Source organism: Chenopodium quinoa, unplaced genomic scaffold, assembly GCF_001683475.1.
Source record: "Chenopodium quinoa cultivar QQ74 unplaced genomic scaffold, ASM168347v1, whole genome shotgun sequence".
Taxonomy (NCBI): domain Eukaryota; kingdom Viridiplantae; phylum Streptophyta; class Magnoliopsida; order Caryophyllales; family Amaranthaceae; genus Chenopodium; species Chenopodium quinoa.
In genome coordinates this window covers 1,023,234-1,042,654 of record NW_018745419.1, presented here as the reverse complement: position 1 = coordinate 1,042,654, position 19,421 = coordinate 1,023,234, and the positions used below count along the sequence as shown (strand labels likewise).

Here is a 19,421-nt window from a genome sequence, read left to right as displayed (position 1 = left end):
AAACTAAGACAAAATAATCACCTCGCAACCACACAAAGAGACTAAGTCCACAAGTCGACCAACCAAAGCTCAAACAAGGCCAATGAACACAACACAATCAAGTCAAGTTCTAAGTCTCCCACCTAAAACAAGCAAATCACCAAGCAACAAAGACCACTTCAATAATGCGTCTACAACAATTCTACATCAATTTCATGCAATATTATCAAACAAACCAACACAACAATCCACCTAAACAAGCATGTTCTTCCTTCATGAAAATCAATTTTTCAACCTCACTTACAAAAAATCCAATTCTCAAAACACACCAAAATCCATTCAAACTCAATAATGCTTTTCAATTATCAACTATCAATCACTCACAACCAATTCAAACAAACTTTCTCAAGCAATTTCATGCAAAAATTCAAGGAATTAAACATGAAATTAGTGAAAGGGAGGAACGATTATACTGAGCTTATCGTGGGTGTAAAACTCGCAAATGAACCTTTCTAACCTTCATCTTGCTTGTTGAACTTAATCCTTCAACCAATTGTCTTGAATTTCAACTCCAAAGAAAAACCCCCAAATTGATTTTTCAAGGTTAGGGTTTGAGTATTTTGGGTGATTTTTGGGTTTGAATGTGAGAAAGGAGTAGTAGATTGTGAAAATGTTGGAATGGAGTGAAGATTTTGGAGAAAATTATTGAATTTGGGTGAGGATTTGGGTGAGAATGGAGAATTTAGTGGGTTTTGAAGGAGGAAGTAAGAGTTTTAGAGAGAGGAGGAGTGAGAATCGTGAGATAGAGAGTGTGAAGGAGTGAATTTTTTTTTTTTTTATGTTATAATTGTGCTGCTGCCAGCCATTTTCGGGGCGGCACGGACGTGCAACATTTGGCACGGACGTGCAGCCTCAGACAGAAACGTGGGTAGGGTACTGACTTATTTGGCACGGACGTGCGTAATTTGGCACGGACGTGCAACTTCAGACAGAAATTTAGGTAACATACTGACTTGTTTAGCACGGACGTGTAGGACTTAGCACGGACGTGCTTAGCCACCTTGCACGGACGTGCTTAATTTGGCACGTCCTGCCAATCTGGAGAAATTTATTTCAAAATTTCTGATTGCTTCTGACTGCCTCTGCACGAACGTACGATGCTATGCACGTCCGTGCAGACCTGTTGCTGCACGATCCTTTCCTTTTTTTTTTTTTGAATAATAGTAGTAGTAAGGCATAATAATAATAAAATTATTATCATTACCATTATTATTATTATTATTATTATTATTATTATTATTATTATTATTATTATTATTATTATTATTATTATTATTATTATTATTATTATCTACTACTCCACTTCCACAAAAACCTTTTCTTACTTTTCTTTTCATCAACACCTACAAAAGACATTGAGAGAAAAGTTAGTAATAGTAAGAGTGATGGAAATTAAATAATAGTTTGTGAGAGAGAGAGAGAATTGAGAAACTCGGGTTGCCTCCCGGAAGCGCTCTTTTAACGTCACTAGTTTGACGACATTGCGCTATCCATATTTAGGGAGGGTCAAGGCACACCTTTTTGACCCATCTCATTGTTCCCACACACTTGCCATTTTCCTTAGGCAAAATAATCACATTGCTATCATCACTAGAAATGCAACCAAATAATTTCTCCATCAACTTGATCTTGTTTCTTTTTTTCTTCTTGACCCCCTTTTGCTTTTTCACCTCCGAAGCATGAGTCAATTCTTGTGACTCCTCCATGTCTTCTTTCAAAGTACTAGCCAAAACATCGATCCGATGAACTTGTTTCATTATGGGCTCACTTGAAATTTCCGGAAATGAGAAGAAAATATTTTCATTCCCAACATGCAAGCTAAGTTGTCCTTGTTTCATGTCAATGTTAACACCCGCGGTTTTCAAAAAGCGCCTACCCAATATGAGAGGTACTTTGGAATCCTCATCTATCTCCATGATTACAAAATCGCATTGCACAAGAGCTTTCCCCACTTGAATTGGGATGTCCTTTAAGACTCCCAATGGGATTCTAACCGAGTGGTCGGCTAGTTGGATTGACATTTTGGTGGGGCTTATCTCCCCAAGATTCAACCTTGTAGCCATAGAGAGAGGCATAAGGCTAACACTAGCCCCAAGGTCACACAACGCATTTGTTGATTCAAGATCCCCAACCTTTACCGGTATAGCAAAACTACCGGGGTCACCAAACTTCTCGGGAAGCTCATTTTTAGGAATATCACTTATCTCCGTTGGAAGGGAGGTAGAATCACTCACCTCAATCCTACTCTTTTTAGAAAGAAAATCCTTCAAAAACTTTGCATATGTAGGCATTTGTGATAAAGCATGAAGAAGTGGAATGTTTGATTGAAGTCCTTCCATTTCATCAAGGAACTTGGAAAGTTTCTCATTTAGTTTCTTCTCTATCATTCGATGAGGGAATGGAATACGAGGCTCATATGCCTTCAATGGAGCTTGGCTTTGCACTTCTCCCTCTTCTCTCCTTGAGGCACCCTCATCACTCAATTTTGAGCTTCCTCTTGCTTCCTGACTCACTTCATTTTCAACCTCACTTTCATCTACCCAACAATCTCCCTCATCTCCCTTTTTGGTGACCTCTTCTCTCATAATTGGAGCTTCATACCCTCCTTCCAAAATCAAGGTTATTGATTTCGCATGCTCTTTTGGATTTATTACCGTTGTGCTTGGAAATTGACCACCGGGGTTAGAAGGGCATCCAACTTGATGCGCGATTTGAGATAATTGACTTTCAATCATCTTATTGTGTGCTTGGAGTTGTTGAATTGAGCTACTAACTTCCCCATTGATCTTGGTTTGTTGGGTCATGAAGGTTTCCAAAATGGATTCAATGTTAGATTTTTGAGGAGGAGGGGCTTGATTGTATTAGGTTCTTTGTTGGACATTGTCTCTTTGGTTGGGGTGGCGATAGGAAGCTTGTTGTTGTGAATGGGGTTGATTGATATTGTTTTGAGGAGGAGGATCTTGGTTATAATTGTTTTGAGGAGGGGGAGCTTGGTTGGGTTGTTTCCACCCCGTGTTTTTTTAGGGTTTCCAACCTTGATTGTAGGGTTGAGAGTATTGATCGTTTCTTTTCCCAATAGCCGCAGCTTGCTCTTGGTTAGTTGAGTTGCAATAGGAGGACAAATGATCATTTCCTCCACCAAGGTTCACAAGACATGACTTGTTGTGAAGAAGAGCTTGGAGATGTAAGCGTGGCTTGATCTAGCTTGTGAGCTAGCATGTCAAACCTTGATGCAATAAGGTCTATTGCACTAAGGTCGTGGATTCCGCCCTTCTTTGCTTGAGGTTTCCGTCTATCACCTCCGTATGCATAGTGCTTTGCCACTTCTTCAATCATCTTGTATGCATCATCCACCGATAACTTATTAAGGCTACCACCGTCCCCGTTATCAAGGTTAGCCCTTGAAGTAGGAGTAAGACCATCATAAAAGCTTTGAACAATGATCCATGATGTGAAACCATGGTGTGGGCATTTTCTAGTGTAGTCCTTGAAACGCTCCCAAGCTTCACTTAAGGTTTCATCAATCTCTTGGTTGAAATTGGTGATTTTCCTTCTTAGTTCGGCGGTCTTTTCGGGTGGACAATACTTTCCAAGGAAAGCTCTAGTGACTTCATCCCATGTAGTCAATAATCCTTCTTCTACCATTCTCAACCAATGCTTTGCTTTGTCACGGAGGGAGAATTGAAACATGTGCATACGGATGAACTCTTCCGTAATGTTGTTTTTCTTGATGGTTGTGCACAATTCGAGAAAGTTTTCCAAATGAGCAAAAGGACACTCATGAGAACTCCCACCAAATTGGTCACTTTGTATCATCCAAATGAGTTGAGGTGAAAGCTCAAAATTATTTGCATTCGTAGTAGGGAGACGTACGGCACTCCGAAGTGTGAAGGCATTGGGGTGGTCATAATCTCGTAACAATGGTGGAGGAGGATTGTTATCACCCATGTTATCTTCTTCGTTGGTTGCAAATATTTCCTCCGGATCGGAATCCGAATATACAATAGAGAACTCGGGTGTGCCTTGCAAAAGCCTCCTCACGTTTCTCAAAGTCCTATTTAACTCTGGATCAACGGGAATAAGCGGTGATTGCTTACTTTTCCGTGTCTTGCAAGGTCAAACAAAGCTAAGAAAAACGTTAGCAATGACTATCACAAGTTGAAAACACAAATATACAAAAATAAATAAGAAAAATTATGATACACATATACACACTTAGACTCATTTAACAATAATAAATTCAATGTGACTTTGCCTCCCCGGCAACGGCGCCAAAATTCGATAGGCCGTCGTCGAGCCTACCAAAGATAAATTCCTATCTTGTTCTGACTAGCTAATAGCAAGGGTAAGAAAGGGTCGAACCCAAGAGAGGCATTGAATCAACCACCGAAATACTACCGCATAAATAAGCTAAATGAAGTCGAAATTGGTTTGGTTTTATGTAACAAGTACTAGTTCAAGTCAACTAAAGCTAGGGGGAGATTAACAATATTTAGAGAGTTCTAGGGCTTGGGATATACCACTCAATTTCGTCACAAATCACAATTAGCAAGTAGTAAACAATGGTAATTTGAGGGGATAATATAGGGGAAGTCATCTAAAGCACCCAACTACTCTCTCAATCTAGAGGGATTACTCGAATTATGAATATAACCTACTCTCGTGGTTACAAAGCATAAAACAAGTATTAAAGCATAATCACGATGACAAAAACATTCCCTTGACTAGAAATTCCTATTCTCATGGCATTTCCAGTCAATTAAGCATAAGGGAGCTAACTCAAGTTCATCTCTCGATCCTTCGTTGAGAAAGCTTAGATAATAGTTCGAGCAATGGCCATATACAAGAACTAAGCAATTAAACCACTTAAGCTCAACTAATTAACACCCAAAAATTACCAAATTAACACATGCAACAAGTAATTATTGACTACATTGAGGGTTTTACCCAAACCCTAGAAAATTTGAATACTCACGATCCATAGAGATTAAAGCAATTAAGGATTTCAAGTAACTCATGAACAAGAATTAACTAAAGATTAAGCTAAATAATAATCTAAGCATACAAGAATTAAGCAAGATAATTAACAATAAAAACAATTAAAAATGGAAGAGAATAGTGAGAAAATGTTACTAGAAGCTTCAAGTTGAATATCAACGGTGGAACTTGTCTTCTACAATGATTGAGAATGAAATTTCCAAGCTAATAATTATAATCTAACTAATGATTTGAGAATATTTGTGTTTCTACAATTGCAAACTAAGAGGAAGCACTAAAAAGTTGGATGTCGTACAAATGAGCTCAAAGGGTTATTTATAAAGACCCCCAAATAAAAAGGACGGATAAACAAGAGTCGGGCATGGCTACAGGTCATCACGGACGTGGAGCTATACCTGCACGGACGTGCTGAGGTTGGCACGGGTGTGCACCTGGGAGGCAAAAGGTATTGTTTTAGTCAGAGCATCCTGCACGGACGTGCCAAATATGGCACGGACGTGCAGGCCTTGTTTAGTAAAATCAGTTTTGAAACTGATTTGGGCTGAGCAACCTGCACGGACGTGCAGGATCAGGCACGGACGTGATGAATATCCTGCACGAACGTGCTGAGCTCTGCACGGACGTGCAGGCCTTGAAATTAGTAGGCAGTAGCTTCTTGTCGTGCTGAAACACTTCTACACGGACGTGCCATACTTTGCACGTCCGTGCAGACTCTCTAAGGCCTTTATCTTTACTTTCCTTCGGTTTTGATCCATTGTTTCGGCTTCTAACCTCGGTTTATCATCCAAATGCCTCAAATGGTCGTCTTTGAGCCTAAAAACCCAACAAAAACACTAACAACCCGTGAAGCAAGGGATACACAAAAGTTGAACAAAAATAGAGTAAAAGTGAACCAAAATGCCAATATACCAAGTAAACAAGGTTCGAAATCACTCTAAATCGAATCAAATAACAAGTTATCATCTGCCAGGATACCCCCTTGGCATGCCTGCATACCCTCTCGGCCTACCTGGCATACCCCCTCGGCCTGCCTGGCTACCCCCTCGGCCTGCCTGGCTACCCCGTCGACCTGCCAGCATACCCCCTCAGCCTGCTAGCATACCCTCTCGGGCCTTCCTGGCTATCCCCTCGGCCTGCCAGCATACCCCCTCGGCCTGCCTGGCTACCCCATCGGCCTGCCAGCATATTCCCTCGCCTTGTCTTGCTACCCCCTCAGCATATCTAGCCAATGGTCATGCTTCTATCAACCGCCTCGGCATGCCTAGCCGAGGGCTATGCCTTTATCATCTCCTCGATATGCCCAGTCGGGGGATATGCTTCTATTAACCATCTAAGCATGCCTAGAAGGTTATGCCTCTATCATCTCCTCAGCCTTCTCGACATGCCTAGCCAAGGGCTATGACTTTATCTTCTCTTCGGTATGCCTAGCCGAGGGATATGCTTCCATTAACCATCTCGGCATGCCTAGTTGAGGGTTATGCTTCTATCATCTCCTCGGCATGCCTAGCCAAAGGCTATGCCTCTATCATCTCCTCGGCATGCCTAGCCTAGGGATATGCTTCTATCAACAACCGTTGAAGGCTATGCTTCCATTATCTCTTCAGCATGCTTAGCCGAGGGATATGCATCTATCAACCTCCTCGACATGCCTAGTGTAGGCGTTGCTCGAAGTGCGCCTACATTAAAAGCATGTGGTGAATATTCTTGGCACTCATAGGAAGTGGGAATTGACGTATGCGATTAGGGACAAATAAAGTAGGGAGCCGCCAACAAGTTTTTAAGGAACTTGTAAACCGTTCACGGATCATAAAAGGCAACCACGATAAAGGGACAATGATAGGCAACAACAATTGACCCGTGAAGGTTACACCCCATTTATAATCCATGAGATTACTAACTCCATATGGTTCGGAACCACGAAAGGAGGATCGGGGATGATGGTACGAAGTGAGTCATGGAGTCACATTCGCCTGTATTGGCCTCTACTCGATTCTTATAGTGAAAAGTGATTCCTGCGATCTCAAAGGCATACAAATAAAATATATTCAATTTTCTCCAATTTATTATTAAGCTAAATTGGTTGAATATTAATGCAATGTATAATTCTAAAATATTTGTGATCACTTGAATTAAACAACAAGATTAAAAAGGAACCTAAACCGATTGTCCAATTTATCTTATTAGGCGTGGTTTTCAATTACATATTCCCTTTAAACATGCAATATGGTGATCAATAAAAAATATAATAAAATAAACATTAATATTGGAAGCAATTTAACCATAATTTATTAGTCAAATAAAATATAAAATAACCTAATCATGATGCTAGCAATATTAAAATAAAATAAGATTAATTAAATTAATTAATTACTCACATTCCACGCGTTCCTTTAAATTGCTACATCATGAATAAACTGTTAGTAACTTCAATAAAAATATAAATCAAATGAAAATTAAATTAAATTAGATTTGATTTGGTTCAAACCCTCAGTCAATTATACCTTTCACGCCTTGGTTTAAGTATAGACTTTTTGGGTATTGTATGAACTCCTTGGAGTGTTTAAAGGAAGGAATAGTGAAAGAATGGGGAGGCTAGTGTTTAGGATAAAGAGGGAGAAGAGAATTATTTATGATCAAGCTTCTTGATCATTGGAAAATGGGTGATATGACCTCTATTTATAGAGAAAAAAGAGAGGTCGAAAAAACAAGATAAGATCCGAATTAAATCGGAATAAAACTCGATAGACAACAGTTTTTGCGGTTTTGTTTTTATCATATCTTTTGATCCAGAAATCAGAATAAGATAAATAAGATATGGTTGGAAATATCTTGAAGTCTAATTTATAACCTAGTTAAAATCAGCTTAAAATATTTTATATAATAAAAGATATGGTCGAAATAGTGAGATGGTGTCAGTTTTTGATAGAGTTTGACATTTTATTCATATCTTTTCCGTTATAGCTTGGAATTGATATTATAATATATCAATGGAAAGATCATTTCAAGAGCTATCCAACCATATAAAATTTGGATAAAAACTATGAGGCACGAAAATAATATCTGTCTATCTTTGAACATCTTTCAATTCGGATATAAATAGGATTTTCAAAAAAAGGAGTTTTATTCAATTTCAAACTATTTAATCTTATCTTTTCAAAAAGGATAATTAACATCTTTTAGAAACTTATAGAAGCTTATAAATCCTAATTGGTTTAGGAATGGGATTAAATAAATTGGACCCTCATAAATTCCCGAGATTTTAGAGCTTTAGGCAGCTATGTAGATAACCAACCCGAAAAATGAAAATGATGTGCTATTAAAAGAAATATCTTCTAGTATAAGATATTATGCCCCTAGGGCATCATTGTCATTTGAGAAGTTTCTTAGACACAACAACGTCTTAAGTCCGCATTACAAGCATATCGGTTGCAGGCTCCACCTTGTAGATATTCATGATAGATGGGGAAGGATAGTTGAGGGCCTTGCTATTTGGAACTTGTGAGTGGAAGACCCTCGAGTAAATGACCTCCTTGATCTTGTAAAGTTCATCTTCCAGAGGGATGCTTGCACCTTAGCATTACCCTTATCAAGGCATGCTAAGTCATCTTGGCATGCCGAGGGCTTGATATAAGCATATCCCTCGGCTAGGAATGCCGAGGGGTTGATAGATGCATATCCCTCGGCTAAGCATGCTGAGGAGATGATGGAAGCATAGCCTTCAATGGCAATTGATAGAAGTATATCCCTAGGCTAGAGGGCCTTGCTATTTGGAACTTGTGAGTGGAAGACACTCGAGTAAATGACCTCCTTGATCTTGTAAAGTTCATCTTTTAGAAGGATGCTTGAACCTTAGCATTACCCTTAGCTAGTCATGTTAAGTCGGCTTGACATGCCGAAGGCTTGATAGAAGCATATCCCTTGGCTAGGCATGCCGAGGGGTTGATAGATGCATAGCCCTCGGCTAGGCATGTTGAGGGGTTTGATAGATGCATATCCCTTGGCTAGGCATGATGAGAATATGATAGAATCTTGCCGAGGAGATAATAGAAGCATAGCCCTCGGCTAGGCATACTGAGGAGGTTGATAGAAGAATAGCCCCCGGCTAAGCATGCTGAGGAGATAATGGAAGCATAGCCTTCAACGGTGGTTGATATAAGCATATCCCTAGGCTAGGCATGCCGAGGAGATGATAGAGGCATAGCCGAGAAGGCCAAGGAGATGATAGAGGCATAACCCTTAACTAGGCATGCCGAGATGGTTAATAGAAGTATATCCCCCGGCTAGGCATACCAAGGAGATGATAGAGGCATAGCCCTCAGCTAGGCATGCCGAGAAGGTCGAGGAGATGATAGAGGCATAACCCTCGACTAGGTGTAGACACCTAAAAATGTCTCCCCAAAACCAAACCCGATGATGAACAACCTTTCATCGCCATTATTGGTCGGGTTGAGTATTTAATTTTGGAGTGCTTAAATCCATATTTACATTTCATAAACCAACCCAAATTCTAGCCCATTTTCCCCAAACCATAACTTATTTTTCTCTTTTCGTGCCTTAAACCAAAAATAATTCATTTCGTGTCCTTTAAAATCATTCATTTCGTGTCCTTTTTATAAAAACGTTTATTTCAGTTTATTTTGGTCCATAATATGGGTCCAATGATTGATTATTTGGATGGGGCTTGAAAAGATCTTTCCAACGATATATTATAAGCCCAAATCCGAGTTATAACAAATAAGTTATGGCTAAAATATTAAACCGAGCCCAAACCAAACCTAAGCTCACCTTACCTACGACCCAATGATCGCCTTCCTTCGTTCAAGACACCCTGGGTCGCTAAATAACGTTATCAATAACAAATTTGTTCAAATGGTTGGGGCAAGATGCTATCCTATACTCAATATTTGAGATAGTGTCCTGGCGAATCGCTTGAATAACATAGGGCTCGTTTAGCCCTCAGCCTATCCCAAAAGATGGGATAGCCTAGCTCTCATACATCTCTAACTTTGAGCTCGATTATCCCCTCATCCTATCCTAAAAGTTGGGATAGCCTACCTATTATACATCTATAACTTAGGGTTACACTACTAGAAATGGGCCAATTTCCGACCGAATTATGCCGACGGACATGATTTTCGGTCGCAAATCCTATAATCAACGACGGATTTAAGTTTGACGCTAATTTCGGTCGGAAAACATAGTTAACGACGGAAATTTCCTCGCAAAGTTTCCGACCGAATTTAATTCGGTCGGAAAATTAATTAGACAAAAGTCAAGGGTTTTGATGTTGGGTCCATTTGCGACGAATTCGAAAGAAAGAGAGAGGAATAAATAGAGAGGAACGAAAGAAAGAAGAAAGAAAGATCCGCCGCTGTCCTTCCGTTCGCCGCAGCCGGAGATCCGTCTTCCGTTGGTCGACCCGCCCTTTTGTTGGTCGGCCGCCGGTAAGTGTAGGTTTTGTTTTTTTTTTTTTTTAAAAAATATAAACACGCCTCCACTCCACTACAATTAACCACCGTCTGCAACAGCCACCACCCTGCGCCGGTCAGAGGTTCCGCGTCGCCCAACCACCGCCGGCGCCTTTACAAGCATCCACCACCGCCGGTCAGTGTAGGTTGTGTTTTGTTTTTTTTTTTTTACTTTTATTTTTAAATTTTAGTCTGAAAATCCTTCGAACAGCCACCACTGTCGGCGCCTTTACAAGCAGCCACCACCGCCGGTTCCTCCTCCATTATTGTCCTCGCTCCGACCACCACCATCTTCACCACCCGCCGTTCTACAACCGGTAATTGTACATTTATTATATATATATTTTATTTTTAAAAAAATAATTGTACCTTTATTATAAAAATTGACATATTTTTACTATTTGTAGGATTTGAACATTTACTTGATTTGAATCTCTATAAATAGTGCAGATCTTGAGGTTAGTGACATGACATTTTTAAAAATTCTTAGTTTAGTTTATTTTGTGATAATTTTAAGTTACTTTATTTTGATTTATTTTATTATAATAATGGTTGATATGTTAGTTTAATTTGGCTTATCATAATAATGTAAGACATGGCATGTGAAATTATAATAATGTAGGGGCTTATCATAATAATGTATGACATGATATGTTAGTTTAGGTTGATATTTTATTATAATAATGTACGGGATTATATGTTAGTTTATATTGGTTTTGTTTAGTATAATGATGTATGTTAGCTTAGTTTAATTTGTGATAATTTTATAATGTATATTAGTTTTGTTTTATGTAATGTAATGTTCACTAGTTTTGTTTAGTTAATGTAATGATTAAAAATTTTTTGTATCAATTTAATTATGAATATAAATTGTTTACATACGATTATTTATATTAATTAAATGATGATTATGATATATTTGGTTTACTTATAATTATTAATTTAATTCAATTAATTGTGTTCTTTACTTTATAATGGTTGTGTTATTTGCTTCAAATATTTTAAAATGAGCGTGTTATAATGATGGATGTGTTATAATGAATGTGTTATAACAATGGATGTGTTTTGGGCTTTATATACTTTTGAATGAATCATTTGCATAATCATTTGCCTAGATACCCGTTCAAGTCATACTCATTAGGAGTATGACTTGAATAGTCCCCGGTTGGGACTGTCCTTAGACCTTTATTCTCACTTAGGTGGTGAATGTATGCCTTGTTATTGATTCTAGGGATTATCCTGCTTTGTCATTTCTCTACAATGTTCTCTGGATACATATGACGGGTTATCAAATACCCTTGATCGTGTACTTGGAGAACTTAAGGGAAATGCTGCCGGATTTTCCATAGAATTGAAAACCTGGCATACATTCGCTAGTGAGATTAAATGTCCAAGGATGGGTTAGGTTGGAGTGATAAGGACCTTTGGACATCATTTACAATCTTATTTTCATATTCATAACATTTTTATGGATAATGAATATTCAATACGCATTGTGACTAATGTAATTATACATATTCGTGAGTTGTGTAGAAGTTGTAATCATGAAACGAACAGAACGTAGCTGGATGTATGAAAGGAAGGTTGGACATTCTATTAATCCGGATTTTGTGAAAGGGGTAGATGAATTCCTTAAATACGTTGAAGATCATCCCGAGAGCAGCAACCCGAATGAAGTTAGGTGTCCATGTTTTAAATGTAAGAACAAGCGGCTATGGGATGCGGAAACGGTTAAAATTCATTTGTACCGCAAGGGTTTTGTGCCTAATTACTATGAGTGGATGTGTCATAGGGAAGGGTTTTCGGGAGTTCCTGAAGGGCCGTCAAATGAATACCGTGAAATGGTTTTCGATGCTTTTGGTCATAATGAAGATCAAGGGCATTCTGAAGAGGCAGAAGAGGAGCCTAATGCACAAGCTAAGCATTTCTTAGATTTATTAAAAGCTTCTGAACAACCATTATACGAAGGGAGTTCGTTGTCTGTCTTAGAGATGGCTTCCCGAATTACTAGTCTTAAGTGCGAGTATAATTTGCCCCATAGATGTGTTGATGGGTTTGCTTCTTTGGTCAATGAGGCTATTCCTAACAACAACCATATGGCCGATACATTCTATGAGGTGAAGAAGATTGTAAAGGGGCTGGAGTTGCCTCATGAAAAGATTCATGCATGCCCGAAAGGATGTATGCTATTTTGGAAGGATGATGTTCAGCTATCTTCATGTCGGGTGTGTGGTAGCGACCGATACAAGAAGACTTCCAAAGGTAGCTTAGTGCCTTTGAATGTTTTAATTTACTTTCCAATCACACCGAGATTGCAAAGGCTCTATGCAACCAAGAACATTTCGGAGGAAATGACATGGCATTCAAAAAATCCTCGAGTTCAAGGCACAATGGCGCACCCTAGTGATAGTGAAGCTTGGAAACACCTTGACAATTGCTTCCCAGAATTTTCCAATGAGCCTCGTAATGTTCGACTTGGCTTGTGTACAGATGGTTTTGCTCCTCATGGTAAGTTTGGGGGACAATATTCTTGTTGGCCTGTCATATTGACCCCTTATAACTTGCCTCCCTCAATGTGTATGAAAAGACAATTCATGTTTCTTTCATTGCTTGTTCCTGGTCCTAAGAACCCTAAGGGCAATTTGGATGTGTATATGCAACCGCTGGTAGAAGAGTTGAAGCATTTATGGGAAGTTGGCGCAAATACTTATGACATTTCAAGGAAACAAAATTTTAATCTTCGAGCAGCCATCCTGTGGACCATTAGTGACTTCCCAGCTTACGGTATGTTGTCTGGTTGGACCACAGCGGGTAAGAAGGCTTGTCCTTATTTTATGGATAAAAGCAAAGCATTTTGGCTTGAACATTGTGGCAAAGTTTCTTGGTTTGATTGCCATCGCCAATTCCTTCCAACACAACACCCTTTTCGAAAAAGCAAAACTGCATTTTGTAAAAACAAAGTCGAAAAAGGTTCACCGCCACACATCATGTCAGGTGAGGAATTGTGGGAATGTGTGAGACACCTTCCAAAGGCAACTGATGGAGCGGAGGCATTGAAACACCTAAAAAAAGCAAAAAAGGGGTGGTTCAAGCAAAGCTCGTTGTGGGAACTTCCTTATTGGAAGCATTTTCTCATCCGTCACAACTTGGATGTCATGCACATTGAAAAGAACTTCTTTGATCAGCTAATCCACACCATAATGGATGTGAAAAAGCATACATGTGACACGCCATCGGCTCGAAATGACATTGCCAAATATTGTAAACGGCCACAACTTCATATGGATGAAGATGATAGAGGAAAAGAGTTTATGCCAAAAGCCCCATTCGCTCTTGACAAGGCTCAAAGAAAAGTGTTGTGTGAATGGGTTAAACAGTTGCATTTACCAGATGGATATGCCTCCAATTTGAGCAGATGCGTAGATTTACAAGCCTGTAAGCTTCATGGAATGAAAAGCCATGAATGTCACGTGTTCATGGAGAGGTTGTTGCCCACTACTTTGAGGGAATTGCTCCCTACCCATATTTGGAATGCGGTTACAGAGATCAGTCAATTCTTCCGTGATTTGTGTTGTTACACGATCACAGTTAGTGACATGGAGCGATTAGAGAAAAACATAGCTGAAATCCTTTGCAAGCTTGAGAAGGTTTTCCCTCCTGTATTCTTCAACTCTATGGAGAATTTACCTATTCATTTGCCATATGAGGGCAAGTTATGTGGTCCTGTTCAATATAGATGGATGTATCCCATTGAAAGGTAAATCAAAGTCCCATTAATTTCTTTCATACAAACCCTTCATAGTCATGATCTATTTACGCAATTAATTATACTATTTTAAATGCAGGTTCCTTAATCACTTGAAACGTAAAATTGGGAACAAGGAACGAGTTGAATGTTCAATATGAAATTCTTATCTCACCGAAGAGATAGAAAACTTTTGCTCAAATTACTTCCAGGCGTCAGTTGACACAAAAACTCGGGATCTTGGTCGAAATGTGAATGTAGACGTGGAATCCACATTGGAGAACACTGACTTACCAGAGTTGTTCTCAGAGGATAGCGGTCGTGTCTCATCTGAGGGTAAAACCCGGTACTTAGATGAAAAGGAACTCGAGTGTGCTCATTTGTTCGTTTTACGAAACTGCGACATTCTTGGTGAATACGAAAGGTATACGTGGTCAGGATTGAAATTTTTTCATAGTTTTGAAGAATTAAATAGGTTGAATTACTAATTTTATCTCGTGTCATTGACCTAATAGGAAGTTTGAGGACTACGTTCTTAGTACCCGGCCTTTTTTTGCGTAGAGAGGAAGTCATGGAGAAATGTGACGTCGAATTCTCTAATTGGTTTCACCATAAGGTGATAGAATTGTTCTATATGTTCTTTAAATATGACTTTTAGATATTGCAATTCTGTGTAATTAATTCTTCTATTCTGACGTAAATAGGTGGTTGAAGAGAAACCAAATTCGGATGTCCTCCAAGCTTTGTGCATGCGTCCTTTCAAGCGTGTTCGAACTTGGAAGCGGATTTTTGTTGGTGGATTTAATTTCCATACACATTCCTATGGTAAACACAAGTCTACGATGAATTACGGTGTTTTTGTGTCTAGTGAGGACGGTGGAGAGTACTTTGGCATTCTAGACGATATAATTGAACTTGTCTACACTGGTCCAATTAAAGAGTATAAGACTATACTCTTTAAGTGTAGTTGGATGGATTGTGGTAGGGGTATGAACATACATGAACAGTATAAGGTTGTTGAAGTGAATCATACTAAGAAATACCCCAAGTATGATCCCTTCGTATTATCTTATCAAGTGACCCAAGTGTACTACACATCCTACCCTAGCCTAAAACGGGATCGAGTTCAATGGTGGTCCGTGTTTAAAACACAAGCAAGGTCAGTGGTTGATGCTCCAGTAGACCTTGAGTTTTTGCAGGCACCGTCCCCAGAAGTATATGCAACGCTTTGTCCACCGAATGACATTCCTGACTACGACCCAGTTGAGGATGACGACGAAGATGATGACGACGACTTAATAATCTCAAGTGAATCAGATGATGAATCCAGCGTCGACTCTAGTGACAATGACGAGGATACTGAAATCGATGTGTTTATAGATGATAGTAGTGATAATACTAGTAGTGATAGTAGCGATGAAAGCCACGAGTAGGAAAATGTGGTTGTTATTGTAAAATAAATAGGATGCATTTGCTTGTACTTTGAATGCAATTGTCGGTTTAATTTGGTTGTTATTGTAAAACCAATTATGGAGTTGGTCGTTCTATTTAATTGCTTTTACATCTCATTGTACTACTAATTTTTGTAATGTTAATAATATCATAGCATGTTACTAACGTTTTTTTCAGGTTGTAATGGTGGGAGGGAAAAAAGGAGAAACGTCGAAGAGTAGAAAAGGAAAGGAGAAAAGACAGGTTTTGATATATGATGATGATGAGGAAATGGAGGATGCGGAGGAGGCGGAAGATTTGGGTGACGACGAGGATTCTCAAACACAGATGCAGATTGAGCATCATGAGCAACAGCTTCAGGGGCAACATGCCTCGCAGTCTTCTCAGAGGGTGGTACTAGACCCTGCCACGTGCTGGTATATATTTAGTTGTTATTTCAATCCCTTTGTATCCATATTTTATATCATGACCTATGGAATACTCTAACATGAACTACTTATTTTCTTTTTGATCTTGATGTACGTTAAAATAGGTTTGATGATAAAGCCATGGTAAAGGCCATCTTCGGTACCCTAACAGGCTACTATCGAAAGCCTTGGAGGAATTACGGAGAAGTTGATGCTAAAACAAAGGAGCATTGGTGGAACTTGTTTTGTGTATGTCATTTTATACTTACAACTATGTATTACTAATTGCGAAGTTTGAGTTTTGATTGTTAACTTTAAATGTTTGTCAATTGCAGAAGCAATGCACATGGGCACCCAAGTTGGAGGACCATGTGAAGACAACCTTCGAATCCAAGTTCGCATATCGGTTGAAGGACATGTTTCACACAATCACACACAAGATGAAAGGTCAGAAGCCGGGCTGGCTTATTGATGATGTCCACCGGAAGATGATGAACATTGTTGCCAATGATGATACGTACAAGAAACGGTCTGAACAAAATAAGAAGAATAGAAGAGGCGGATCATTGGACAATATGGTTGAACCAACCCACTACCAGGGTTCAATTTCAGTTGTACAACATGCAAAAAGGATGGTTAGTTTCTTTATAAGGCATGTAAATAGGTAACAATTGTGGTTCACATTGGAATGACAAGTTTTATTTGTTTTTGTGCGTGTACATTCAAAGGCGGCGAAAAACAAAGGGCAGTTACCTACTACACATGAGCTTTTCATGAAGACGCACTTCAAGGAGGTCCCTAGGAAAGGAATGGTGCCTGCCAATGTCAAATCCAAAAACATAGCGATAACAATTTTAATATAATTTTGTATGGTTTACTTATTATGTTGGCTTAAACTTAGAAATATGGTTCTTTATTGTGATTTAAACCCATAATATGTTATAAGTATGTAAATATGAGATGGTTTGACCAAGAATGAGTTAAAAAGTAAAGAAATGTTGGAAATAGGCATGTAAGAAGCCATAAAGGCTTGAAATGGCTTCATTTTGAGGATAAAGACCCTTAAACTTAGAAATATGGTTCTTTTATGTGATTTAAACCCATAATATGTTATAAGTATGTAAATATGAGATGGTTTGACAAAGAATGAGTTAAAAAGTAAAGAAATATAGAAAATAGGCATGTAAGAAGCCATAAAGGCTTGAAATGGCTTCATTTTGAGGATAAAGACCCTTAAACTTAGAAATATGGTTCTTTTATGTGATTTAAACCCATAATATGTTATGTGTATGTAAATATGAGATGGTTTGACAAAGAATGAGTTAAAAAGTAAAGAAATGTTGGAAATAGGCATGTAAGAAGCCATAAAGGCTTGAAATGGCTTCATTTTGAGTATATAAACCCTTAAACTTAGAAATATGGTTCTTTTATTGTTTATTGATTCCATTTTCACTTATATGTTGCTTTACTTGTAACTGATGTTGTTGCTAAATTATTAAAACCATATATAATTGTATAATGTATTTCTTGTAGGAGTCCTACCAGAAGAAGGTTGAAGAAGCCACCACCCAAGGGATTAAAAAGAGTCCCAATGAGTTTTATTGGGAGACTGTGGGTGGTCGCAACAAGAAGGGTCGAGTGGGGGGACTTGGCGAAAGCGCATCGTTGTACTATAGCGAACGGATGGGTCGGGTGTCTAGGTCTTCACAACAGTACACACCATCCGTTGTTTCTCAGATGCAGGATCAGATGGAGCACAGGGTCGAGGCACTTCGTAGTGAGATCCGCAGTGAACTCCAGAGTGAAACACGGAATGAACTTCGGAGTGAAATGGAAGTTGAGATGCAAGCTCAAATTCGAGCTGAAGTGGCCCAAATGGAGAGGAGAGCCGAGGAGAGGTGGAATGACTTCATAAGTCGATTCGGCAACAACACCGACGGATGTTCCACCATGCAGCCTCAACGTCGAGACCCTAGGGATGATTTGGGTAGTGGAGGAGCAAGCCAGGGTACCCCTACAGTTTTTTAGCTTAGCTTAGGTTTGTGTAGTATGGACAAGAACTTAATTTGATCGATTTTATGTAGCGTTTGATTATGTTCCCGCTTTTGTAGAACTTACTATATATTATGTAGCTTTTGGATATAGCTTTTGAGAAAATAATATTTATTAATATTTTCGCAATTTGATAATAGTTTTAATTATCACAGGTATTTGGTGCAGGAACATACGCAATTATAATAATATTTGTTAATATTTTTGTTAGAAAGGAAAAGCAGTTTGCGACGGAATTATATTGGTCGGAAGTACTTCACCAACGACGGAAAACTGGAGTTAAATCCGTCGGAACTCACCTCCCTTTCCGACGGATTATTCGGTCGTAAACCAGCGACGAAATAAATTTCGTCGCAAAATACACTACCAGCGACGGAAATATTCGGTCGGAAAATAAGCTTTGCGACAGAATATTTCGATCGGAAATTACTGCTTCCGACGGAAATATCTGTCGTTGTAAACAGCACACCGACGGAAATTTCGTCGCAAATTAGCGACGGACTAAACTAAAAAGTCAATATGTTACGCGACGGATTAAAATCGGTCGTAAAATCCGTCGGAAAACACCTTTCCGACGGAATATTCCTCGAAAATTCAAGAATTTCCTATCAAAGGTCTAACGACGGAAACCAACGACGGAATTCCGTCGCAAACATGATTTGCGACGGATTTAGGGCCTTGAATGAGGGAAAATTTCGGTCGGAAACAGGCCATTTTCTTGTTGTGTTCGTTTAACCCTCGGCCTATCCCAAAAGTTGGGATAGCCTAACTCTCATACATATGACTTGTGGGTCGTTTAGCCCTCAGTTTATCCCAAATATTGGGATATTCTATCTCTCATACATCTATAACAAGGGGCTCATTTAGCACTCAGCCTATCTCAATGTTTGGGAAAGCGTACTATTTATTCATTATTTTAACTTAGGAACTCATTCAACTCTCAGCCTATCTCAAGTTTTGGGATAGTGTACCTGTAGGGAATAAATTTCAAGCGTTAACCCCTAGCTTGTACCCCACTGTGATCATACACTAAAGTACGGTGGCGTCCAAAGGGAAGAAGATAGAGCAAAAGAGTCGCCAACAAGTTTTTAGGAACTTGTAAACCGTTCATAGGATGAAGGTTACATCCCTTAACGATCCAAGAGATCGTCAACTCCATAAGGTCTAGAACCAAATAAGGGTTCGGGGATGAAGGTACAAATCCAACCTAAAAGAGATTGAACCTGCCCTAATAATATGCCTCTACTTTATTCAGATCGT

At 39.0% G+C, this 19,421-nt stretch overlaps 1 protein-coding gene across 1 annotated transcript; it reads left to right on the top strand.

Moving 5' to 3' along the window:
* Positions 1 to 12,049: 12,049 nt before the first annotated feature.
* Positions 12,050 to 15,683, top strand: LOC110713508. Its single transcript, XM_021891953.1, has 5 exons — positions 12,050 to 14,262; positions 14,351 to 14,400; positions 14,512 to 14,674; positions 14,812 to 14,866; positions 14,955 to 15,683. The coding sequence occupies exons 1-5, from the start codon at positions 12,050 to 12,052 to the stop codon at positions 15,681 to 15,683; spliced, it is 3,210 nt and encodes a 1,069-aa protein (XP_021747645.1).
* Positions 15,684 to 19,421: the final 3,738 nt, after the last annotated feature.